The sequence below is a fragment of the Triticum dicoccoides genome, chromosome 3B (assembly GCF_002162155.2).
Source record: "Triticum dicoccoides isolate Atlit2015 ecotype Zavitan chromosome 3B, WEW_v2.0, whole genome shotgun sequence".
NCBI lineage: Eukaryota > Viridiplantae > Streptophyta > Magnoliopsida > Poales > Poaceae > Triticum > Triticum dicoccoides.
The window spans coordinates 562516984-562544207 of NC_041385.1; the positions used below are offsets into that span (position 1 = coordinate 562516984).

At 44.9% G+C, this 27224-nt stretch overlaps 1 protein-coding gene and 1 pseudogene across 1 annotated transcript; one reads left to right on the forward strand and one right to left on the reverse strand.

Moving 5' to 3' along the window:
• Positions 1–10555: 10555 nt before the first annotated feature.
• On the reverse strand, positions 10556–13477 carry LOC119281547 (RHOMBOID-like protein 12, mitochondrial). The gene is made up of 4 exons (XM_037562044.1): positions 12979–13477; positions 12780–12894; positions 12578–12697; positions 10556–10728 (listed from the first exon to the last, which is right to left on the reverse strand). Exons 1-4 carry the CDS (start codon positions 13344–13346, stop codon positions 10627–10629), a joined length of 705 nt encoding a protein of 234 aa, XP_037417941.1. The 5' UTR covers positions 13347–13477; the 3' UTR covers positions 10556–10626.
• Positions 13478–24722: 11245 nt separating this feature from the next.
• LOC119282798 lies at positions 24723–25339 on the forward strand (annotated as a pseudogene).
• Positions 25340–27224: the final 1885 nt, after the last annotated feature.

A 27224-nucleotide genomic window follows, 5' to 3' on the forward strand; every position in this document is an offset into this window, starting at 1 on the left:
TGATGCCAAGACCCGGTTGGCGACTTAGGAAACTGAGACCCAGAAGTCAGAGTCAAAATTTCAATTCAGTGTCTCTGAGTCGGAAAAACTGAAAACCAGCTTTGAAGCGGAGAAGAAGGCCTAGGCGGATGAAAAGACGGCTTTGACCCAACGTGCTGAGGAGGCAGAGGCAGTGCTTCAAGAAATGACCACTAAGCTTACCGGCTTAAAAAGCCGTGTGAACCAGATGGTTTCAGTTATCTTTGGTGAGTCGCCTTATCAAGCATCAGAAATGAATCATTATTTTAATTATATAACCCGCCATTTAATCATTCTGCAATATACTTAGGTCCCAGGAGCAGCAATCTTAATCAAGACATACTGGTGAAGCTTAAAGCCGTGTATACACTTATTGAGCAGTTGTACACTCGGACTCAACGTGCCCTAGCCTCTATTTCACCAACAGGTCAAGCACCAACTATGCTGATAGATGTTCTGAAGAAACTCTCTCTGCTGCATGTTAGATTTGATGAAATAAAGTGATCATCTGCAAGAGCCGGCGCCATGATAGCTTTGAGTCGGGCCAAGGCATGGGTACCAGAGCTTCACCCGTCTGAGGTAGCTACTGGTTACCCAAGTTTGAAAGAAGATGGTGCTCCTTTCAATCAGAAGGACTTCACAGCCTGTGTAAAAGAAATTCGTCCAATGGCCACAATGATTACCAATGACTCGGACCTCTCCGAGTACCATCCGGCTTATGACTGGGAGCATAAGAAGATGCCAACTCCGGCTTACAGAGTGATGGACTTAATCCCACCAATCCGTAAGCATACTTTTGCTCCTGAAGTTGATCCGTCTGAGCTTATAGATGATGAAGCTGAATTTGAAGCCTTATCTGGTATCGATTGGTCATCACGAACTTTTTAGCCAGCGGAGGAAGACGAAGAGTCGGCAAAGGATGACGTAGAAGACTCCAAGCAACAAGGCCAAGAAGATTGAACCGCTGGGTGGCTCTAAACACTTTGAGCTTTTGAAAAACACTTTAGTCTCATTTAGCCCATGGAGGCTTGTAATAGAGTAGCAAAACTTTTGAATCTGTCGTGCCATCGTGCATGTTCCGCTTTGCATAACACTACCAATTGAATATCTACCACTGATGTTTATGATGCCAGTTTTTTGAATATGTTTCTGTATACAAAAAAAGATCATGAGTGTCCCATGGTTTACCGCAGGATGGGTCATAATGCCCAATATATAAAGCTATGGCATTTGATCACATTGTCAGTGTATCAAGCCCAGTGAAATAAGGGTGATAACCCAAAATTTGAGCACTGATAAATATATATTGCGGCTTATGAATAAAACTAGGCCGGGTTAATAAACACCGGATATCATGCTATCTTATACTGGCGACTTATAGTCAAATGCCAAGCCGGTTTAATAAACACCGGTTAATGTCATATATGACTCATAAGGCATTATAAGCCTTATTGGTTTTCAACCATGTATTACTATGTCACAAAAGAAAAATCGCAAAAAGATGTTAAAATCAAAACAACAGAAAAATCCAAGGCTTTCATAGGCCGCCAAGCCAAAATATCTTCTTCAATGAAACTAGCATTAGCCACTGGAAGGTACGTGCTTTCCGTGAGCCGGCACTCACGTTACCCAATCAACAATTTAACCCAGATAAGTTCAGTTCTTATTTAAAGATAGACTTACCAGGAGTACGCGGGGTCAGAGTAGCATCGTGCATCACAGGCCGATTTATCCAAGTTTCAAGGAAGGCGGCTTTATCAGCCTGAGCTTCTCCTTGCTATCCATAAGCCGTTCCCTCACATGACAAACCATCATTTTAACCTTAACCAGTTCAGGGTCTTGTTGAAAAGATTGACTGCTAAGAGTTCGCCGAGTCAATCAGTATTACCTGCTGGAGAAGCATCTGGCATACAAGCAGGATAACCCGGGGTTTTAGGTGAATATACCTGGCTTCCAAGCCTGGCTTTTAAGCCTATCACAAGGGTTATAGCAACTCTGTTTCTTTAGAACAAAAGAGCCCCCAAGCAATATTTCTGAGCTATGCTCAATGGAAACATATGTTTGAGTTGTGCTTTTGCAACAGACTCTCTGTCTCTTTTGCAATATTTTTTTGTGTGTGACCAATAAGCCGGATCAAAGGGTAATCACAACTTTGCTCTATGAAGCAGAAGTCCCTAAGTGACCAAAAACTCATTACTTAAGAGAGAAAATGACAGAGGCCCTGCTTTAATAGGGATGCCGACTTTATTATATTGGTCATAATATATACATTATCATAATGTGTACATCAGAAGAGCCGGTGGCTCAAGTGTAATAAGGCCGAAGGTGAGCAATATTCCACGGCTGGCAGGTCTCCTCCTCCGACTTACGTGAGTCTTTGTGCTCTCGAACATCGACAAGGTAGTATGACCCATTGTTCAGATTCTTGCTGACCACAAAGGGTCCTTCCCAAGCTGGGGATAACTTGTGCATATCAGTCTGATCCTGGATGAGCCGGAGCACTAAATTGCCTTCTTGGAAAGTTCTGGTTTTAACCCGGGGGCTGTGGTAACGGCGCAGATCTTGCTGGTAAATCATTGAACGAGCCGCTGCGATGTCACGCTCCTCATCTAACAGGTCAAGTGCTTCCTGACGTGCTTTTTCATTGTCAGCTTCAACATAAGCCGCCACACGAGGTGAGTCGTGACGGATGTCACTAGGGAGAACTGCGTCTACTCCGTAGACCATGAAAAAAGGTGTATAACCTGTAGACCTGTTGGGGGTAGTATTAATGCTCCATAACACAGAAGGTAACTCCTCCACCCAACAACCCGGCGTCCGTTGTAAAGGAGCCATAAGCCGGGGCTTGATGCCTCTCAAGATCTCTTGATTGGCTCTCTCCGCTTGGCCATTAGACTGGGGGTGAGCCACTGACGATATATCAAGAAGGATATGCTCACGCTGACAAAATTCTTTCATAGCACCCTTGGAGAGATTAGTGCCATTATCTATTATAATGTTGTGTGGAAAAGCAAAGCAGAAGATCACCTTCTTCATGAACTGAACCGTCGTGGCTGCATCACACTTGCTGACCGGCTCTGCCTCGACCCATTTAGTGAACTTATCAACCACCACCAAGAGGTGGGTCTTCTTATCCTTGGACCTCTTGAAAGGCCCAACCATATCCAGCCCCCATGTTGCAAACGGCCAAGTGATGGAGATCATCCTCAGCTCCTGAGCCAGAACATGAGCTCGTTGCGAAAACTTCTGACAACTGTCACATCTTTTTACCAAATCCTTAGCATCAGCATGAGACGTCAGCCAATAAAACCCGTGACGAAAATCCTTAGCCACCAGAGATTTAGAGCCGACATGATGACCATAATCTCCTTCGTCGATCTCACGCAGAATCTCACAACCTTCTTCAGGAGAAATGCATAGCTGAAATGCTCTTGTAACACTGCAATGGTGCAACTCTCCATTGACAATTGTCATTGACTTAGACCGACGGGTTATCTGCCTAGCCAAGATCTCATCCTCAGGTAACTCACCCCAGGTTATGTAAGCCAAATAGGGCACCGTCCAATCAGGAATAGCATGAAGAGCCGCCACCAATTGTGCCTCTGGGTCAGGAATAGCAAGGTCCTCCTCCGTAGGCAACTTGACGGAAGGATTGAGTAGTACATCCAGGAACGTATTCGGTGGCACCGGCTTACGCTGAGAGCCTAGCCGGCTTAAATTATCAGCCGCCTCATTCTTCCTTTGATCGATATGTTCAACTTGGTAGCCCTTAAAGTGACCTGCAATGGCATCGACTTCTCGACGATAAGCCGCCATAAGCAGATCCTTGGAATCCCAAGTACCAGAGACCTGTTGGGCCACCAGATCTGACTTGCCAAAGCATCTCACCCGGCTTAAATTCATCTCCTTAGCCAGCCGAAGACCATGGAGCAGGGCCTCATACTCAGCTGCATTGTTAGTACAAGGTAACATTAGTCACGGGACATAAGAATATTTGTCACCTCATGGGGAAGTCAAGACAACTCCAGCCCCTGAGCCCTCCAGGTGTCTGGATCCGTCAAAGTGAATAGTCCACTACGTGCTATCCGGCTTTTCCTCTAGTGCCTGCAACTCTGTCCAATCATTGATAAAATCCACAAGTGCCTAAGACTTGATAGCCGTACGAGGCACATATTTTAACCCGTGAGGTCCAAGTTCAATGGCCAACTTAGCAACCTGGATAGTTGCTTCTCTGTTTTGGATGATATCCCCTAAAGGAGCAGAGCTAAACCACAGTGATCGGATGACCATGAAAGTATTGCTTAAGCTTCCGGCTTTCCATGAAAACCCCATACACCAGCTTCTGCCAATGTGGGTACCTCTGCTTGGACTCAATGAGCACCTCACTGATAATAATAAACCGGCCGTTGAACCAGATATTCCTTGCCTGCCTCCTTCCTTTCTACCACAATGGCTACACTGACGGCCCAGCTATTAGCAGCCACGTATAACAATAGAGGCTCCTTATCAACAGAGGTCACAAGCACGGGCGACTCAGCCAACTGTTTCTTTAGATCCTCAAATGCTTGGTTAGCCACATCACTCCAAACAAAATGATATGTCTTATTCATCATTTGATAGAGGGGGATAACCTTCTCACCCATCCGGCTTATGAACCGGCTCAAAGATGCAATACAACCCGCCAAGCGCTGAACATCATTAATGCATGCCGGCTTAGCCAAAGAAGTGATAGCTTTGATTTTCTCCGGGTTAGCTTCAATGCCTCTGTTAGAAACCAAAAAACCCAAGAGCTTGCCTGCAGGCACACCGAAGACACATTTAGCTGGATTAAGCATCATCTTGTAGACCCGGAGATTATCAGATGTCTCCTTCAAGTCATCAATCAGGGTTTCCTTCTTCCTTGACTTCACCACAATGTCATCGACATAAGCATGAACATTGCGCCCAATCTGACTGTGAAGGCAATTTTGCACACACCGCTGATAAGTCGCCTGGGCACTCTTGAGCCCAAAAGGCATAGACACATAGCAGAAGGCTCCAAATGTAGTAATGAAAGTTGTCTTCTCATGGTCCTTAACTGCCATTTTGATCTGATGATAACCAGAATAAGCATCCAAAAAATTCAGACGCTCACAACCCGCTGTAGCATCAATGATTTGATCAATACGAGGGAGAGCAAACGGATCTGCCGGACTAGCCTTGTTCAAGTCCGTGTAATCCACACACATCTGCCAAATGCTATTCTTCTTGAGTACCAGCACCGGGTTAGCCAACCACTCAGGATGGAAAACTTCAACGATAAACCCAGCTGCCAAGAGCCGGGCCACTTCCTCTCCAATGGCCTTCCGCCTCTCCTGGTTGAATCAGTGAAGAAACTGTTTAACCGGCTTAAACTTTGGATCAGTATTAAGAGTGTGCTCAGCGAGTTCTCTCGATACACCCGGCATGTGTGAAGGTTTCCATGCAAAGATGTCCCGGTTCTCATGGATGAGCTCGATGAGCGTGCTTTCCTATTTCGGATCCAAGTTGGCACTGATACTGAACTGCTTCGATGAATCGCCAGGAACAAAGTTAACTAACTTAGTGTCATCTGTTGACTTAAATTTGAGTGAAGGATCTTGCTCTATGGTTGGCTTCTTTAGAGATGTCATGTCCATCGGATCAACATTGTCCTTATAAAACTTTAACTCCTCTGTCGCACAAACCAACTCAGCATAAGCTGCATCGCCCTCTTCACACTCCAAAGCTATCTTCCAGCTCCCATGTACTGTAATGGTCCCCTTATGACCCGGCATCTTGAGTTGTAGATAAACATAACAGGGCCTGGCCATGAACTTAGCATAAGCCGGCCGTCCAAACAGAGCATGATAAGGGCTCTTGATTTTCACCACTTCAAAGGTCAAGGTCTCTGATCTAGAGTCATGCTCATCTCCAAAAGCAACTTCCAGAGCTATCTTACCAACTGGGTATGTCGACTTACCAGGTACCACGCCATGGAAAACAGTGTTTGACGGCTTAAGGTTTTTATCTATCAACCCCATGCGGCGGAAGGTTTCATAATAAAGGATATTGATGTTGCTCCCTCCGTCCATGAGTATCTTGGTGAACTTATATCCTCCAACCTGAGGTGCGACTACCAGAGCCAAGTGACCCGGATTGTCAACCCAGGGTAGGTGATCTTCCCGGCTCCATACAATGGGCTACTCAGACCAGCGCAAGTAACGGGGAACCGCCGGCTCAACGTCATTGACTGCCCTCTTATGAAGCTTCTGGTTGTGCTTACATAAGCTAGTGGTAAAGACATGATATTGTCCACTATTCAACTGCTTCGGGTTGCTCTGATAACCAGACTGTTGCTGCTGTTGATTCCCCTGATTATTCTGTTGATTGTAACCACCTTGGTTGCCATGACCACCTTGATTTCCTTGGAACCAAGAGTTAGAGCCGCCACCACCGTAACCCGGTCCATGAAAGCCGGATCCTAAGCCGCCACGCGTCCCATGACCGTCTTGGTAAAAATTCGAATTTTTGAACTCCTTCATGATGAAGCAATCTTTCCAGAGGTGCCCAGACGGCTTCTCTCACGTCCCGTGTCTTGGGCAGGGCTGATTTAACAGCTGCTCAAGATTGATGCTTGAATGTCCAGTCTGCGGGGGCGGTTTACCCTTCCAGTGCTGACCATTATTCTGCACATTGGTGTTATCCACAAAGTCAAAACTATTATTAGCCTTGTGCTTACCATTGCCTCCTTGGTTTTCCAGGTTATGCTGCTGCCCCTTGGTGTTGCTGCTCTTCTTTCCCTTTCCCGACTTGTCATCATCAGACTTGGGGTCCTTGGTACCATCAGAGTCAGCATACTTAACCAGAGCCGCCATGAGCGTCCCCATGTCATTGCAGTGGCGCTTGAGCCGTCCCAATTTCTTCTTCAGGGGCGTGAAACAGCAATTGCTTTCTAACACTAAGACCGCTGAGTCGACCTTGATGCGATCTGACGAGTGCAGGATCGTTGAGACCCGGCGCACCCAATGAGTCATCGATTTCCCTTCTTCTTGGACACATGAGGCTAAATCTACAATTGACATAGGCTGCTTGCATGTATCTTTAAAGTTCTGGATAAACTGGGCCTTTAACTCAGCCCATGATCCAATAGAGTTGGCAGGGAGCCCCTTTAACCAAGTACGGGCCGTCCCCTCCAACATCAGTGGGAAATATTTGGCACACGCAGCTTCACTAACATCCAGCAACTCCATGGACATGTCATAACTCGCTATCCATGCCTTAGGGGGTAAGTCAGCTGTGTAGTTAGGCACTTTGCAAGGACCCTTGAAATCCTTGGGCAGTCGCTCATTGCGCAGAGCCGACACCAAACACGGCACGCCCAAATTCCTAGAGGTCATGCTCGGCTCTATCAAAGTCGTCGGACAAGCCGGAGAAAATTGACGGGCCGCATGTTGAGCCGCCAGCTCGGCCTCCCGACGTGCTCTACCTTGATCCACCATGTTTTGAGCACCAGCACCCCCGCCAGCCGAGTTATGCCCTCGGGGCGGGTTATGGTTCTGTCCACTGCTTGACACAGCCGGTTCATCGATATGCCTGCTGTAACTCCGGCTCGGGCGAGGGGTGGAATGAATCATGTCACGACTGTAAGAATAAGCCTGCTGCTGAACCAAAGCAGTGTGAAGGAGCTCTCTAGCTCTCCGCGTGTCAACTGCTGTCAGAGATTCACCTTCAATCAGGAGAGCCACCAATCGTGATGCTGCAGCAATCATGTTATCCAAAGGGTTAGAGTAATGACCCGGCAGCGTCGGCACGTGCTGCGGCGGGTTATTGCTCTGACGAGGCGGGTCCATCATACGTGGCTGAACTGGCGTGCCCGTCCCGGGTGTCTCGACCCAGTTTACTATTGTCGGGTTACTGGTTCCTGCTCCTGACGTGTTAAAGAGGTTTCTTGCCTCGTAAACCGGGGGCAAATGACTCCGATGCCTCCTTCTCATGACATCATTTGAAGCATTCTGATATAGCATGAGTCGGTATGACTCTGACTCAATCCGATGTGCCTTGGCATCCAAAGCGGCTTGCTCCTCCACCATCCTTGCGTTTTCCACGTTCAGCTCCTCCTTGGCATGCGCTATCTCATCACGCAATTTTGCAACCGCCGCATTGTGCTGATCCTAATCCGTCGGGTTAACCACCGTTGTCAACAATGTTGTCAGCTTAGCCAGCAAATCAGTTAAGGCCTGAGCCGGCGGACGCACAGGGCCTCCTTCCCCAGCTGCCATCGCCGTTGCTGATCCGGAAATTAGTGCCGCTATAGTTGAAGAATGTTGTACCGGCTGCGTACCGGCCATGAAGATTGCAACCCGGTTCGGTGGCTCATAGGGGTCCGGAATACTCTCGCCCTCGAAACAGCCCCCAAGCCGGCCATCTTGCAGTTGGTACAATGACTCGGTCTCACCGGTGGATCACTCGCCATCTGAATAGACAACCATCTCACCGTTAGATACCGATTCAGATTCTGCACTGTTAATGAATCCCATGAAGGCACGTTTTATGGCGGGCTGAACCCGGGCAGGTCTTGCACGCTGAGCCGTCTCGATGATGTCGGTGCAGGTGTCCGGCTTAGGACCCGGTTCGCTGATCTTGCCAATGAAGATGTTAATTCCGCTGAAGGGGACCTGGTACCCATACTCAACTGATCCGGCCTCGGGGCCCCAGCCTGCGTCATTGATGTAGAGCTTGCCGTGATGACTCTTGGTCATACGGCCCACAGCGTATCCCTTGAGCCCTTCGAAGTTGCCCTCTAAGAACTTTAAACCATCATGAGATAGCCCCACGGTGGGTGCCAACTATCGTGGAATTGTCACGTTAGATGTCCTAGGGTGAGGACTTAGTCATGGAGTCAACGTAATGAGGTTAGCTTAAAGGGGTTAAACGGGACAAAGGACATGAGGAATTATACTGGTTCGGCCCCTTGCGGTGAAGGTAAAGGCCTAATCCAGTTTGAGGTGGTATTGCTAGAGTTTCGATGACCAGGGAGCGAATACGCTTAACCTGCCTCTCGATCTCTTCTTTTCTTCCCCTAAGCCGTCGCCGGGTCGTCCCCTTATATACACGGGTTGACGCCCTGTGGTCTACAGAGTCCCGGCCGGCTCATGTAATGTGTCCGGCTCGGAGACCAATTACATATGCCTTACAATACAAGTCATAGATACATGGCGGTTTACAACCGTGGGCCTTAAGCCGCCTTTGGGCTTGGGCCCTCTACTCAGCCTATCTATGAACCGCCATTACACTCTTGGGCTTCATGGAGATGAATCATCATAGGGATGACCCGGCCCCTCCTTGTGGGTCATGCCTGATAGTCATATCCCCAACATATACCCAATAGTTTCCTTAGGGTATGCTATGAAGATGCATTTTTCTGACTTGGGTTCGAGCTTTTCAGGTTGAAGTTTCTTGACATAAGCATTGCATCCCCAAACTTTCAGAAACGACAGCTTAGGTTTCTTCCCAAACCATAATTCATAAAGTGTCGTCTCAACGGATTTTGACGGAGCCCAATTTAAAGTGAATGCAGCAGTCTCTAAAGCATAACCCCAAAATGATAGCGGTAGATCGGTGAGAGACATCATAGATCGCACCATATCCAATAGAGTGTGATTACCACGTTCGGACACACCATTACACTGCGGTGTTCCAGGCGGTGTGAGCTGTGAAACAATTCCACATTTCCTTAAGTGCATGCCAAACTCGTGACTCAAATATTCTCCTCCATGATTTGATCGTAAGAACTTTATTTTCCATCACGTTGATTCTCAACCTCACTCTAAAATTCCTTGAACTTTTCAAAGGTCTCAGACTTGTGTTTCATTAAGTAGACATATCCATATCTACTTAAGTCATCAGTGAGGATGAGAACATAACGATAGCCACCGCGAGCCTCAACGCTCATTGGACCGCACACATCAGTATGTATGATTTCCAATAAGTTGGTTGCTCGCTCCATTGCTTCGGAGAATGCAGTCTTGGTCATTTTGCCCATGAGGCATGGTTCGCATGTGTCAAATGATTCATAATCAAGAGACTCCAAAAGTCCATCTGCACGGAGTTTCTTCATGCGCTTGACACCAATGTGACCAAGACGGCAGTGCCACAAGTATGTGGGACTATCATTATCAACCTTACATCTTTTGCCAAAGTGACCAGAGTTCAACCGTTTCATTCAAGTCATCATGAAATTTTACTTGCGTCATACTGCCAACAAGCCTAGCGTCCAAGGAAATTTGTGACCTCATGCAAGGATACAACACGCTTTCACTCCTAAGAATATTTTTGTGTTATAGAATATATAGGAGTATTATAGTTGAAGCATACATACAATTATGCAAATTATAAGCGAAAGAAAACATCTTGTGGAATACACTTGCTTAGAAGAAAAGGTAACATCATTTTTTTGAAACTTTAAACTGATATAATTTGAACTGAAGTTACTAAGTTAGCTATTCAGATTCATAAATTCATAGCAAAAGATTATAAAAATACTTTCACTTACAATATTCAAGATACCTATCTGTGATGGACAAAAAGAGTACAAGATCCTGCATTCTTTCAGAAAGGAGAAAACAGCAAGCTCTCCATTTGTATTATATATGGCCTGGTTTGTGTTACTGATAGAACATTGTGTGTGTATTCCAATTTGATTTGTGTCACCTGCCACCAATAATAATAAAAATTGAAATGCCCTCATCTTTTATAGATGGAAGACATGTGCATCTCTTCTAATTAGATCTATCCCTGAAATATAATACATATGTCTAATTAAGCGACACCTGTAGAAATAGTTATGTACAATATAATAACAAACAATAACCAATGCAAATTCACAAATGCATTCTAAAAGTTTATTTCCAAAGTGGTTGCGCAGATTCTTATGTCCTTCTCCCATGTCACTTGAACCAACATTGGTTTATGTATACATTTCAGTTAAATTGATCCGTGAAATCTTATGGCAGACAGACCACATACATGTCCAGATAAGCAACTGCAATTGGGGCACTAATCTATACATGTCCAGATAACGGGACTAGTGTTTCTGCCCATCCGTCATGCATTTTTACATAAAACCCCCTTATGTTTCAAAGAATCAACCCGCAGTCCTATTTTAAGTGGCCAAACAAATCGTTTTTCTGATTTTACCAAAAAAAAACTACACTTTCCGGTAATTAACCCACAGTTTACTTTTAAGTGACAAAACGAATCATTTTTGCTTTTTTTTTTACCAAACCACCATGTCTTTTATGGTAATTAACCTGCAGTCCACCTAGAACAAACGTTTTTTCTTTTTGAAATATCCATATCTTTTAAACCATAATTCCAATTTTAACATGTCATATATGAAATTTGCTTAAAAAATGTGTAGAATCGGAATATGATGTTATTTTTACCTCTTAACCATTTTTAAAATGCTATTTGGGGTGCAACTTTAATCAATAGCACACGATCCGTCTTTCTTTCTGTCTTTCTTTCGTACCGGCACCAATCTGGATTGCAAGTGAACACCTAGACAAACAAAATTGGAGGCGAAAGAAACCTAACAAGGGAGAAAATAACTAATCTCATGCCAAGAGTGAGACGGCTTAGGATTACCACATTCAAACGTGTTGTGGTTCTGTAAGCACTATGATCATCGTATGCGAGAATGGGACGATTGAAAAACAGCAACACAGATGGGATGTCATGTTGAAATAAAGAACATGGACCTATTGGGGTTTGACTCATGCTTATTGGGTTACGGCCTTACGGGCATGTGGTATCGTTTTCTCCCGTTGCAACGCACGGGCTCTTTTGCTAGTAATATTAATTTCGGAAACATGAGTCTCAATAAGATACATTGATCAGGCACCACAATTTTGGTGAAACAATTGCTTATAACAGCAACACAAGTATACAACTGGAAAATGACACAGGTGGATTGGAAATAAAGGACGCATGCTCAAAGCTAATCAGAAATTGAACAAATAAATACAATTATTTACCATATGGTTATTAACAAACTAATAATGCAGAATTTTTTAATAACATGTTTTATAATGCTTGTAAATTATCTAATTTTATGTTTCTACTTCCTACAAGCTTCCATCCATAGTAAAGTTAATCCAAAACTTCTTTGTGAATTCGTTTCAAAGTCGCTAGCCCCTGCAGGCACGTGGGTAGGCGACTAGTATTCTAATCCAACAGAAGGGTCCAGTGCACAAAAGCATTTTATTAACCATACATTATTGTGGCTATTCCTTGGTCATGTCTCAGTTTTAAATTCAACAAGATGATGTTGGTGTGAAAAGAACATAGATAAGCTAATGTCACATGGTTGGGGAAGTAAATAGTGTGTTACACACCTTTTACATTGGATTTTCAGGAAGTGTAGGTGAGCATGTTTGATGTTTTACCACAAGGTGGTGCACTCAGGGGAAACTAGGTATGTATGTATGTGCATTGTACTCATATCACATTCAAAGCATCTTTCCGCAATGCAACAATAGACAAAGAGTGAACTTCTTACACTTGAACCGAAGAAGTAGAGACTCATCATATTGCCGAAGAGGTGACCTGAGTCATAGTGGCTGAAGGCATTAGTGAGCAATGTGTGCAACCGCCCGCTCTTGAGATTGTCCAGCGAAATCTGCTTATCGCAACATTCATCAAATTACACTTCAACAACCACTTGTGAAATCAAAGCAAGGTCCCTTTGATTGATCACTAACCGAGAAATGTTCCTTCATGAAATCCGGACTGGCCATGTGCCAGAGCATGTAGACGGCCACATTCGCGCCCATAAGCATCAACACCATCCCGTCTGCTGATGGTAGCCAGCGCCCCCTTCAGGAGACACGAAAACCAAAATGACCAAACAACCCAAAACTTCCCCTTGTAATTAAGTCGTACCACCAGCCAAAACCTCACCAGGGTACGCGGCGGAGGAATGTGGAGGACGAAGAGAGCAAGTCCGAGGACCTCCTCCGCTGCAGCGAGAAGAGCTCGAGCGACCCAGCGGCGCGCGCGGTCAGCCACCGCTTGGCGGCGGCCCGGGCGGCGGCCCGGGCGGCCGCCGCAACGGCCGCCGCGCTGACCGGCAGGAGCGTACCGGCGCTGCCTGGGCTGCGCCAGAGGGAGTGGGACAGCGGGGAGCTGGAGGCGGCTGCTGGCGTGGAGGGGCAGTGGAGGAGGCGGCTGTGAGGGCTGGGTAGGGGTCTGGGTTTTGGGAAGGCGCTGCGGAGGGCTTGCTGCGCGAGGAGGGCCTGGAACTGCGGCAGCCTCCTCCGCATCGCCATTTCTGCTTCCACCAAGACACGGAGCCTCCGTCGCCGATTCCCTGACCTCGGGCAGTAGCCGCCGGCGCGGTTTTGATTCCCTTCCGATCTCCGGCTCGGGGGGGAGTGGGGATCGGGGAGCTCCTATAGTCCTATTTAGCGCATAGGGCGGCGCGCGGCGAGGGCGCAACAAACGCGCACCCGACGCGCGCGCTTTGGGCGGGCCCGTTGCAGGAGGAGGCGCCCCAGTCCTTTCTTCCTTTCTTTTCTTCGGTTTTTCTTTTATTTTCTGTTTTTTCCTCCTTTTCAAAAAAGTTGGGATTTCACACTAAGTTTTGAAATTCAACTTTTCTTGACGAATTTAAAAAATATACAAAAAATTAAAAATCACATATTAGAAAAATATTCACCAATTAAATAATATTCTTGGATTTCAAAAAATGTTCTCACATTTAAAAAAATTCATGAATTCGAAATTGAAGTGTATGTCAAAAAATGTTCACAAATTGGAAAAAATATTCCCATATTTCAAAAAAATTATGAAATTTGAAAAATGCTCAGGAATTCAAAAAAAAATTCAGGAATTTCTATAAAGCACCAAATTACAAAAATATCTGTCGATTCAAAAACTGTTCATGAATTTGATTTTCCCCAAATTTCCTCTAAATATTTGCCAATTCAGAAAATTTTCATGGATTTAAAAAATTCTTTCCAAATTTCCAAAAAATATTGTCGATTAAAAAGTTGCCAATTCAAAAAATCTCAAATTTTAGAAAGGGAATTTAAAATTATTCCCCTATTCAGAAAATATGAATGAATTTAAAAAATGTTCCAGACTTTTTAAAAATATTCCATCCTAAAAAGTCAGATAAAAGTAAAGAACGTCGATAACTGCCACACGTGTGGCAGGAAAGGAGACGCACCACAAGTCTCTAATGCAAATAAATTGTCACGTCATTGCATAAATGCATGCGTGAATCTTTTCAGATTTTCAGTTTTTAAAATGTTTTATCTGTTAAATGAAAAATCCGATTGAAGATCCGTTTTCACCATTAAATCCCTCGCGACGAAATCTTCAAAACTAGATCTCGTATCGATATATTTCGGCGAAAAAAAATTGGTTAAGAGTTGTCATGTCTATTGCACATTAATTGCCATGATATTTACACTGAAGTTGCTATGATATGTTTTAACTATTTTCTTTTACATTTAAAAGTAAATTTTAACATATTATAAAATGGAGAATTAAGAAACTAGACTTGCCATGCACCATAAACTAAAATTGCCATGATACATGCACTTAAAATTGCCATGGTTCAACAAAAAAATATTTTCATGGTCAAAGTACTGGAATTGCCATCATCAAAAAACTAAAATTGCTATGATCTATAAACTAAAATTGCCACATGGCAACTTTAGTTTAAGCACTATGGAACTATAGTGTAAACATCATGGCAACTTCTGAGCAAAAAAAAATCGTCGAAACATATCAACATGGGGTCTAGTTTTGAAGAGCTCGTCGAGACGGATTTAATGGTGAAAACAGATTTTTAGTTTGCTTTTTTATTTAGAAGATAAAACATTTTTAAGCCAAAAACCAAAAAGATTTCTACTGATGTCATCTATTCATACGTGGCAAAATGAGTGGTGAGAAAGGCGTGTGGGCGATCTGCAAACGCCCACACGTGTGGTCGTTAGTTTTTTCGAAAGTAAAACCCTGTTGGGAGAAAGGCACGTGAAAATTTGTAAATATGGGCCTATCAATATCTGAGCGAGAATCCGTGGGGGGTGAGCGTTTGAATCCCTATGAGCCACTCGATGTGGCAGGTTGACGAGCAAATGCGCGCATAGGCACCTTGGCCGGCCCACAAGGAGCGTTTGCGTGTACGCGACTCAGGGCTTGTACTATAGCGATTCCCCCTAAAAAAACAAGTATTATCTCTACTTCTAATGGAGCAGTTGGTGAATAGTCTCCACGGTTTATTTTCGGTGGGTTTTTTGGTCTCTCCTCCCACCACCCCTTTCCATCCTGGTCCATCGATTTATTTTTCTTTCCACTCTTTATTAAAACCAGGACTTTTCTAACGTATAACAAATCACGGATCTAACTTCCTTAAATTATTCATATCAATCGATTCCTTTTATTGGTTCAGTTTGTCTTAGGAAACAAATAACAATTTTTTAAGAAACAAATAATGGATTTGAATCTAACTTTCCTAACTTATCTAAATCAATCGATTTCTCTCATTAGTGAAATTTGTTTTAGGAAACAAATAACAGACACGTCACAAACTTTCCTCCCAATAAATAGTTTTTTAACATTTGCAAACTTTCCTAATCAGACACGTCATAAACGGGCAGGTACTGATATCATGTTACCAAACAATAAAACTCCATTTGCATAGAAATCAGTTCAAAATCATAACTTTCCTAAATTTTTACCTTTCCTTAATAACATACAATATTTCCTATGTTTTCCACCTATTGAAGGAAATCACCCCTCATCGATATTAGCATTTTTTTGGAATGAGATCTCCGAGTTATGATTTTTTTGCGATTCTTTCCAATTGTGACCTCTCCTTCCGCTCCGGCTCCTTCTCGCATAATCACCTCCACCACAGCCAGTTGACGCTACCCTAGACCTCTTGCCTCTCCACACCTTCTCCGCCACCTCCTCCTCGTACTCCATTGACAATCCCTCCACCATGTTTGTCCACGGCGGTGTCGAGGGCATGGCGCAACAGCGTACCAGTGGTAGAGCAGCAGGAAGAAGCACGCAGCAGGCGAGGCGAGCGGCCGATAGTGGAGGGCAGAGATGCGGACGGCGTGGCTGAGGGGGCGACCGGCAGAAGATGGTCGCGACAGGAGGCGGCGCGAGGCAGGGGCGCGACAGCGGGGCGAGCGAAGGGATAGGCGGCAGCAGACGGGGCAAGCGCAGCCAGCGAGAGTGTGACGCACGACCAAGATGTGCGTTGCGCGGGACACAGTGGTGCGGTGGTTGTGGCGAGCGTGATGGCAATGGCGGGCACGACGAACGCGATGTGGCACATGCGTGGGCATGGAGAGCCAGAGAGGAAGTGGCCCTGCGGGCGCGGAAGAAGAGCTGAAGGCTCGGGCATGGGCGCGCATAGGAGCGGGCATGTGCCACGGGGTCAATTCGAGGAGCTCAGTGGCTACCCTTGCAATGGCCATGGAGGATGGCGGTTCTCGGCCACGGCGAAATACCTAACGAGAGCAAACGAGAGGGGAAACTAGGGAAAGGCAAGAGGAGATCACGACGGTGTCAATGGCACCCTAGGGGAAGACATGGGAGCTTGGGGCGGCGCGGATCGAACGGCAATGTCGCGGTGGCCGGAGGTTGAGGAAGACGGCAACGACGTCGATCTGGGGGTGCTGGACTTGATCTCGTTGGCGCAGATGAAGTAGCAGAGGCATTCGGAGCTCCTCGACAAGCTCCTATCCAGCAGGGAGGGCAGTGGCCATGTGGACGGGGTCAGTCATGGTGGCCGTGGCATCTGACTTCGTCCAGATCACCGGGATCGAGTGAGCAAGGAGGAGAAGTGAATCTGGAAGGGGGCATCGAGGAGGAGTGAGGCCATGGGGGCAGGGTGTTGGGGAACGTTGCATAAAATAAAAAAATTCCTACGTTCACCAAGATCAATCTATAAGTTCATCTAGCAACGAGAGAGAGGAGTGCATCTACATACCCTTGTAGATCGTGAGCGGAAGCGTTCAAGAGAACGGGGTTGAGGGAGTCGTACTCGTCGTGATCCAAATCACCGGAGATCCTAGCGCCGAACGGACGGCACCTCCGCGTTCAACACACGTACGGTCAGCGTGACGTCTCCTCCTTCTTGATCCAGCAAGGGGGAAGGAGAGGTTGATGAAGATCCAGCAGCACGACAGCGTGGTGGTGGATGCAGCAGGGCTTCGCCAAGCGACTACGGGAGGAGAAGGTGTAGCAAGGGGGTAGGGAGGCGCCAGATGTCAGGGTGCGGCTGCCCTCCCCCCCCCTCTTTATATAGGGACCCCAGGGGGGCGCCGGCCCTGGAGATGGGATCTTCCAAGGGGAGGCGGCGGCCATGGGGGTGGAGTGCCCCCCAAGGCAAGTGGAGGCGCCCCATCCCTAGGGTTCCCAACCCTAGGCGCAGAGGGGGGGGGCAGGGGGGCGCACCAGCCCACCAAGGGCTGGTTCCCCTCCCACTTCAGCCCATGGGGCCCTCCGAGATGGGTGGCCTCACCCGATGGACCCCCGAGACCCCTCCGGTGGTCCCGGTACAATACCGGTAACCCCCAAAACTTTCCCGATGGCCGAAAAACGACTTCCCATATATAATTCTTTACGTCCGGACCATTCCGGAACTCCTCGTGACGTCCGGGATCTCATCCGGGACTCCGAACAACTTTTGGTTTGCTGCATACTCATATTCATTCAACCCTAGCGTCACCGAACCTTAAGTGTGTAGACCCTACGGGTTCGGGAGACATGTAGACATGACCGAGACGGCTCTCCGGTCAATAACCAACAGCGGGATCTGGATACCCATGTTGGCTCCCACATGCTCCTCGATGATCTCATCGGATGAACCACGATATCGAGGATTTAAGCAACCCCGTATACAATTCCCTTTGTCAATCGGTACGTTACTTGCCCGAGATTCGATCGTCGGTATCCCAATATCTCGTTCAATCTCGTTACCAGCAAGTCACTTTACTCGTACCGTAATGCATGATCCCGTGACCAGACACTTGGTCACTTTGAGCTCATTATGATGATGCATTACCGAGTGGGCCCAGAGATACCTCTCCATCATACGGAGTGACAAATCCCAGTCTCGATCCGTGTCAACCCAACAGACACTTTCGGAGATACCTGTAGTGCACCTTTATAGTCACCCAGTTATGTTGTGACGTTTGGTACACCCAAAGCACTCCTACGGTATCCGGGAGTTACACAATCTCATGGTCTAAGGAAAAGATACTTGACATTGGAAAAAGCTCTAGCAAACGAACTACACGATCTTTGTGCTATGCTCAGGAAACCATGACTATCTGTTGATCAACGAGCTAGTCAACTAGAGGCTCACTAGGGACATGTTGTGGTCTAAGTATTCACACATGTATTACGATTTCCGGATAATACAATTATAGCATGAATAAAAGACAATTATCATGAACAAGGAAATATAATAATAATCCTTTTATTATTGCCTCTAGGGCATATTTCCAACAGTCTCCCACTTGCACTAGAGTCAATAATCTAGTTACATTGTGATGAATCGAACACCCATAGAGTTCTGGTGTTGATCATGTTTTGCTCGCGGAAGAGGTTTAGTCAACGGATCTGCAACATTCAGATCTGTATGTACTTTGCAAATATCTATGTCTCCATCTTGAACATTTCCACGGATGGAGTTGAAATGACGCTTGATGTGCCTGGTCTTCTTGTGAAACCTGGGCTCCTTGACAAGGGCAATAGCTCCAGTGTTGTCACAGAAGAGAGTGATTGGCCCCGACGCATTGGGTATGACTCCTAGGTCGGTGATGAACTCCTTCATCCATATTGCTTCATGTGCTGCCTCCGAGGCTGCCATGTACTCCGCTTCACATGTAGATCTCGCCACGACGCTCTGCTTGCAACTGCACCAGCTTACTGCTCCACGATTCAACATATACACGTATCCGGTTTGTGACTTAGAGTCATCCAGATCTGTGTCGAAGCTAGCATCGACGTAACCCTTTACGACGAGCTCTTCGTCACCTCCATAAACAAGAAACATGTCCTTTGTCCTTTTCAGGTACTTCAGGATATTCTTGACCGCTGTCCAGTGTTCCTTGCCGGGATTACTTTGGTACCTTCCTACCAAACTTACGGCAAGGTCTACATCAGGTCTGGTACACAGCATGGCATACATAATAGATCCTATGGCTGAGGCATAGGGGATGACACTCATCTCTTCTTTATCTTTTGCCGTGGTCGGGCATTGAGCGGAGCTCAATCTCACACCTTGCAATACAGGCAAGAACCCTTTCTTGGACTAATCCATTTTGAACTTCTTCAATATCTTATCAAGGTATGTGCTTTGTGAAAGACCTATGAGGCTTCTCGATCTATCCCTATAGATCTTGATGCCTAATATGTAAGCAGCTTCTCCAAGGTCCTTCATTGAAAAACACTTATTCAAGTAGGCCTTAATGTTGTCCAAAAGTTCTATATCATTTCCCATCAAAAGTATGTCATCTACATATAATATGAGAAATGCTACAGAGCTCCCACTCACTTTCTTGTAAACGCAGGCTTCTCCATAAGTCTGCATAAACCCAAACGCTTTGATCATCTCATCAAAGTGAATGTTCCAACTCCGAGATGCTTGCACCAGCCCATAAATGGATCACTGGAGCTTGCATACCTTGTTAGCATTCTTAGGATCGACAAAACCATCCGGCTGCATCATATACAGTTCTTCCTTAAGATAGTCGTTAAGGAATGACGTTTTGACGTCCATCTGCCATATCTCATAATCCTAGTATGCGATAAATGCTAACATGATTCAGACGGACTTCAGCTTCGCTACGGGAGAGAAAGTCTCATCGTAGTCAACCCCTTGAACTTGCCGATAACCCTCAGCGACAAGTCGAGCTTTATAGATGGTAACATTACCATCCGCGTCCGTCTTCTTCTTAAAGATCCATTTGTTTTCTATCTCTCGCCGATCATCGGGCAAGTCTGTCAAAGTCCATACTTTGTTTTCATACATGGATCCTATCTCGGATTGCATGGCTTCAAGCCATTTGTTGGAATCTGGGCCCGCCATCGCTTCTTCATAGTTCGAAGGTTCACCGTTGTCTAACAACATGATTTCCAGGACAGGGTTGCCATACCACTCTGGTGTGGATCGTGTCCTTGTGGACCTACGAAGTTCAGTAGCAACTTGATCCGAAGTACCTTGATCATCATCATTAATTTCCTCTCCAGTTGGTGTAGGCACCACAGGAACATTTTCCTGAGCTGCACTACTTTCCGGTTCAAGAGGTAGTACTTCATCGAGTTCTACTTTCCTCCCACTTACTCCTTTCGAGAGAAACTCTTTTTCCAGAAAGGATCTGTTCTTGGCAACAAAGATCTTGCCTTCGGATCTAAGGTAGAAGGTATACCCAATGGTTTCCTTAGGGTATCCTATGAAGACGCATTTTTCCGACTTGGGTTCGAGCTTTTCAGGTTGAAGTTTCTTGACATAAGCATCGCATCCCCAAACTTTTAGAAACGACAGCTTAGGTTTCTTCCCAAACCATAATTCATATGGTGTCGTCTCAACGGATTTAGATGGTGCCCTATTTAAAGTGAATGTAGTTGTCTCTAGAGCGTATCCCCAAAATGATAGCAGTAAATCGGTAAGAGACATCATAGATTGCACCATATCCAATAGAGTGCGATTACGATGTTCGGACACACCGTTACGTTGAGGTGTTCCAGGCGGCGTGAGTTGTGAAACGATTCCACATTTCCTTAGGTGCGTACCAAATTCGTGACTTAAATATTCTCCTCCACGATCTGATCGTAAAAATTTTATCTTTCGGTCACGTTGATTCTCTACTTCATTCTGAAATTCTTGAACTTTTCAAAGGTCTCAGACTTGTGTTTCATCAAGTAGACATACCCATATCTACTTAAGTCATCAGTGAGAGTGAGAACATAACGATATCCTCCGCGAGCCTCAACGCTCATTGGACCACACACATCAGTATGTATGATTTCTAGTAAGTTGGTTGCTCGCTCCATTGTTCCGAAGAACGGAGTCTTGGTCATTTTGCCCATGAGGCATGGTTCGCATGTGTCAAATGATTCATAATCGAGAGACTCTAAAAGTCCATCAGCATGGAGCTTCTTCATGCGCTTGACACCAATGTGACCAAGGCGGCAGTGCCACAAGTATGTGGGACTATCGTTATCAACTTTACATCTTTTGGTATTCACATTGTGGATATGTGTAACATTACGTTCGAGATTCATTAAGAATAAACCATTGACCAACGGGGCATGAGCATAAAACATATCTCTCATATAAATAGCACTATTCAAGAATTCGGCGAATAAATCAGTTAACGGGCCAGTTAATCTCTACTCGCTAGGTGTCCGACTCGAATAGTGCCTATTCGTGGTGTTAACTGCCCAAGCCGATTAACGGGCCTGTCAGGCCGAGTAATCGGTTGTCAGACCGACTAGTCGCCTTGACCAGTTAACCGATGGAAACGAAAGCCCAATATTTTGGCCAGCTCAGCCCCCTCCCGCTCCTACCTCCTACATTAGCTAGGTTTTGGCTCCTGGCGCCCCTCCCACTCCTTTTCCCATCCAGCCCCGATCTGGCTGGCGGCTGGCAGGTCCTCCCCGGCGCCCGGTCAAGTAGCTCCGCCGCTGCATGCTACAGTAGCCCCGCCGGCCGCCGCTAGCCTACCTGCTCCTCCTTCCCATCCATCGGCCGGACTCCTTCACTCGTGGGCTCTTCCCAATCTCTATCCCGGCGGCTGGTCGCCATCTGCTCCCGACTGCCTGCTGCTGTCCCTGCCGCCCTTCTCCTCCATGGCTTCACCGGTGAGCAAGGTAACATCTTCTTCCCCTCTCAGTCTCTGTAGCCGTTGTGGTCCGATACGTCATTGATTGAATTTCCAATTGCATACAACCATACAGTAAGATGTGTGAGTGTGATCACTGATCAATATGTATGAGTCCTGATGATCTATTTGGGGAGTAGATGTAATGTAAGTATGTAACTAATTAAGATTAGTAGATGGATGGGTTGTTCCAACTAAATTCTATGGACACTCACTCCAATTACAGTAAATTAGTAGACGGATGGATGGATTGTTAAGCATCAAGCCATGTACGCCTGTCTATTATAGTAATTATTGATGTGTTAAAATGTTAATGCAGAAACACTCTAATTGTAGCAATGAACTAATAATCCATGGATATTCTGCTTAGCGTATATTAAATATTAATTGTGGGATGATCTGTACATTAAGAACTCGTTGTTTAGCAAGTTAGGTATAGGTTATATTAATTTTGGGCGGATCTGTACATGCAATAGTTGCCTAGCTGCGATTTCTTATGCTACCATAGACATACTCTAAAGTCCTAACAAATCTGATTTTCTATGGTATGATCTGTAGACTATAGATTAATTATTTAAAACTACAGATCGCTCATTGATACTTATTATGTTTGCTCATTCAATATATTTGTAGGGGTCTACGGTTGCCTCTAACGTTGCAAGTTCTCATACTCTCAAAAGAACAAATGACATGGGGTGGGAGGCAACCTTGATCAATCCTTTAGATCTACAGCGAGTGAAGTGCAAGTTGTGTGGAAAGGAGATGGGTGGAGGCGTCAATAGGATGAAGCAACATATTGGGCAGGTAAAGGGAAGCGTGAAAAGTTGCAATATGGCCACACCGGATCAGCAGAAAAGGTGTAAGGATGCTTATGAGGAACCACAAAAGAAGAAGAAGCTGAAAGAAAAACATGATGAAGAAGTACGTGCTGAGGTTGTCGTTCAAGTTGATGATGACAAGAACGAGGAAGAGCTTCATGCAATTGGAGAAGGTGAAGCTCGCAAGTCAGGTCCTATTGATAAATATGTGATGCCAAGTGATCCTTCCATTCCATTGAAGAAGTTCCAACAGAACATAAATGATGCAATTGATAAGGAGAAAGCTTACAGGGTAGGGCAATATTTGGCTAGATGGATGTACAAGAAAAATATTCCTTTCAATGTTGTCAATGATGATGACTCCAAGCAGTTTTGTGAAGCCCTTGGTCGGTTTGGTCCTAAATGGAAGCCACCTTCCCAATATATGCTCCGAGAGAAGATGTTGCTGCAAGAGGTGGAAAGAACAAAGGATTTGATGCAGCCACATGAGCTTGAGAGGGTGGAAACCGGGTGCTCTATCATGACTGATGCTTGGACCGACAAGAAAAGAAGAAGTATAATGAATTTGTGCGTGCATTGCAAGTTAGGGACTGCCTTCCTTGAATCAAAGGAGGAGTCGGCGGATGCACACACAAGTCTATACATCTTCAATTATGTAGTTGAGTGCATTGAGAAAATTGGTATGATTTTTGAAGTCTCAAGTTTACTTTCATTCATTGATTTTCATAATGTTGTAGGTGCTGATTTTGAGATTTTCCATCTTGTAGGTGCTGAAAATGTTGTGCAAGTGGTCATAGACAATGCTTCCAACAACATGGGAGCAAAGGATATGCTCAAAGGAAAATGGCCAAAGATCTTTTGGAGCTCATGTGCATCTCACACCCTCAATTTGATGGTAGAAGCAGTTGGGAAGCTGAAGCAATTTGGCCCTACAATCACCAAAGGTAAGCAAATGACAATTTTTCTTTATGCACATCATAAAACATTGTCCTTGATGAGGTCTTTCACGAAAAAAAGATACATTGTTACACCGGGGGTGACACGATTTGCCTTAGCATTTCTTACGTTGCAAAGTTTGGTTTCTAAAAAGAAAGAACTAAGGGCAATGGTTTGTAGTGATGAATGGGAAGCATGCAAGCACACAAAACGGTGAAAGGAAAGGCGGCCAACGCCACAATAATGAGTAGGGCTTTTGGAAAAATGTATCACTTTGCATCAAGGTATGTTTATGGGGGCTGTTTGCATCTAGTCATATGTTGGGGTGTTTGCATCTATGTATTTCTACGTTGGGGCTGTTTGCATCTAGTCAAGTAGTCATAGTTGTAGTTGTAACTTGTGCATTTCTAATGTTGGGGCTGTTTGCACGTGCTTATATGACTCATTTGATCATTTTTATGTTACCTTGCAAGGTTTTTGAGCCATTGGTGAAGGTGCTTCGGTTGGCTGATGGGGATGGTCCATCTATGGCCTCTATGTATGGAGAACTAATAAGTGCAAAAAGGGAAATCAAGGTTGTTGTTGAAAATTCAGAAAAAGACTATTTGGTGATCACTAATGCCATGAATACCAAGATGAGTGGGAGGTTGGATTCTCCATTGCACATGGCAGCATACATCTTGAATCCCAAATATAGTTGTGCTGACCCGAGCATCTTTACGGATGTAGAGGTAGTGGTTGCGCTTATGGAAGTCATGGAGACATTTTATCATGATGATGACATGAAGCAAAATAAGGTGTTTAACATTGACTTCACCAAGTTTAAAAAGAAAGAGGGTATGTTTGGGAAGGTGGCTGCATTGAAAGCAATGGAGAATAACAATTTCGATGCCGGTAAGCATGTTCTCAAAGCAAAAAAAAACTTATTATGACATTTATGAAATTATGGGCTGATTGCATGTTATTTCACTTGTCTCAAATTGTAGGTGATTGGTGGTCAACTTATGGATTACAAACTCCCACATTGCAACACATGGCCATAAGGATACTCAACTTGACCACAAGTTCATCCGGATGTGAAAGAAATTGGAGCACTTTTTAAATGGTAACTCTTAGACTTCTCACAATTAGTCAAATCTGAATTTCTTCTCACAATTAGTCAAATCTGAATATTCTTCTCACAATTTATTTCATGAGGCTTCCATTTTCACTTTGCAGGTAGATGCAAAGAGGAGAAATAAACTAGATGTGGCCCGTAGGGACAATCTAGTTTATATCCAATTCAATGGAAGGATGATTGATAAAAGAAAGAAGTTATCCTCTTCTAGTGATGTTCTTCTTGGTGAAGATGCGTCACGAGCACAAGATTGGATATGTGAAGATGCATACATTGATGATGAGTTTGATCCCACTACGGGGGTGCCATACAACATCATTGATGAAGCAATGGAGGAAAGCGAACCTACAGAGCTTCGTAGGAGTGCACGAGTTAGAGAACTCCATGAAGTTGAAGAATACGTTGAGGATGATGATGATGAATCTGATCATGAGGTAGATATGGAGGATGATAAGATCGATTATGAGTCCGATGATGATGGGGTGATGGCAAACAAAGATGATGATGAGGAGGAGGAGCCCCCGCAGCCTTGAGCCATTCATCATAAACTTATTTTGCTTGCTATTTGTGTGCCCAAACCTTATGTTCTTAATCCTTATTACCTTGATACCTATTTCTATGTGTGTGGCCGAACCTTGTTAGCATGTTACTTATTTGGCTATTTCTATCTATATGGCTGAAAACTTATCTGGACCTTGTTACCTATTCGTCTTGTGAACCTTATTATGAATTATATTCGCTATTCCCTATTTGTGTGGCTGCTATTTATCTTTACATGTGGATGCATATTGTGTGGCTGCCATTTATTTTGTATTCCCTATTTGTGTGGCTGCCATTTATATTGACATGTTGGATTGCATACTGTGTGGCTGCATATTTATCTTGATATGTTGGATGCATATTGTTTGTTATTTCCTATATACGGGTTAATAATTTTACCTCTTGTGATCTTGTTTATGATTTTTATTTTTCATATGCCTATAGTACCATATTTTGCTATATCATATAGCTAGGAGCATGGGAGTGTGGTACAATACATAATTTTTTGGATATATGGTGCTAAATTCCTATTTAATCTACCGATTAATGTTCGACCGATTAATCTAGTTAATAGGCCGATTCACCGATTAATCGTTACTCCTAAGCTGACCGAGCAGTTACCAGTTACCGAGTTCCTCAACATTGATAAATAGAACAACCATTATTCTCGGATTTAAATGAGTAGCCATCTCGCATTAAACGAGATCAAGATACAATGTTCATGCTCAAAGCTGGCACTAAATAACAATTATTAAGCTTTAAAACTAATCCCGTAGGTAAATGTAGAGGTAGCGTGCCGACGGCAATCACATCGACCTTGGAACCATTCCCGACACGCATCGTCACCTCGTCCTTTGCCAGTCTCCGCTTATTCCACAGCTCCTGTTTTGAGTTACAAATATGAGCAACCGCACCGGTATCAAACACTCAGGAGCTACTACGAGCATTGGTAAGGTACACATCAATAACATGTATATCACATATACCTTTGGCGTTGCCGGCCTTCTTATCCACGAAGTACTTGGGGCAGTTCCGCTTCCAGTGACCATTTCCCTTGCAATAAAAGCACTGAGTCTCGGGCTTGGGTCCATTCTTTGGCTTCTTCCCGGCAACTGTTTTACCGGGTGCGGCAACTCCCTTGCCATCCTTCTTGAAGTTCTTTTTACCCTTGCCTTTCTTGAAACTAGTGGTCTTATTCACCATCAACACTTGATGTTCCTTTTTGATTTCCACCTCCGCTGATTTCAGCATTGAATATAACTCAGGAATGGACTTCTCCATCCCTTGCATAATGTAGTTCATCACAAAGCTCTTGTAGCTAGGTGGGAGCGACTAAAGGATCCTGTCAATGACCGAGTCATCTGGAAGATTAACTCCCAGCTGAGACAAACAGTTGTGCAACCCATACATTTTGAGTATATGCTCGCTGACAGAACTGTTTTCCTCCATCTTACAACTATAGAACTTGTCGGAGACTTCATATCTCTCGACCCAGGCATGAGCTTGGAAAACCATTTTCAGCTCTTGGAACATCTCATATGCTCCGTGCCGCTCAAAACGCTTTTGGAGCCCGGTTCTAAGCTGTAAAGCATGCCGCACTGAACCAGGGAGTAATCATCACTACGCAACTGCCAGGCGTTCATAACGTCTTGAGTTGCTGGGAAAATGGGCGCGTCACCTAGTGGTGCTTCAAGGACATATGCTTTCTTGGCATCTATGAGGATGATCCGCAAGTTTTGGACCCAGTCCATATAGTTGCTATCATCGTCTTTCAGCTTGGTTTTCTCTAGGAATGTGTTGAAGTTGAGGGCAACATTAGCGTGGGCCATTTGATCTACAAGACATATTGTAAAGATATTTTAGACTAAGTTCCTGATA

Excerpts from the sequence above, each read along its gene's own strand:
- LOC119281547 (XM_037562044.1), bottom strand. The coding sequence starts at position 13,346 with ATGGCGATGCGGAGGAGGCTGCCGCAGTTCCAGGCCCTCCTCGCGCAG. Across the intron at positions 12,895-12,978 it reads TTCCTCCGCCGCGTACCCTG|GGGGCGCTGGCTACCATCAG; the intron begins GTGAGGTTTTGG and ends TGTCTCCTGAAG. Across the intron at positions 10,729-12,577 it reads TCTACTTCTTCGGTTCAAGT|GTGACACAAATCAAATTGGA; the intron begins GTAAGAAGTTCA and ends TATTGGTGGCAG.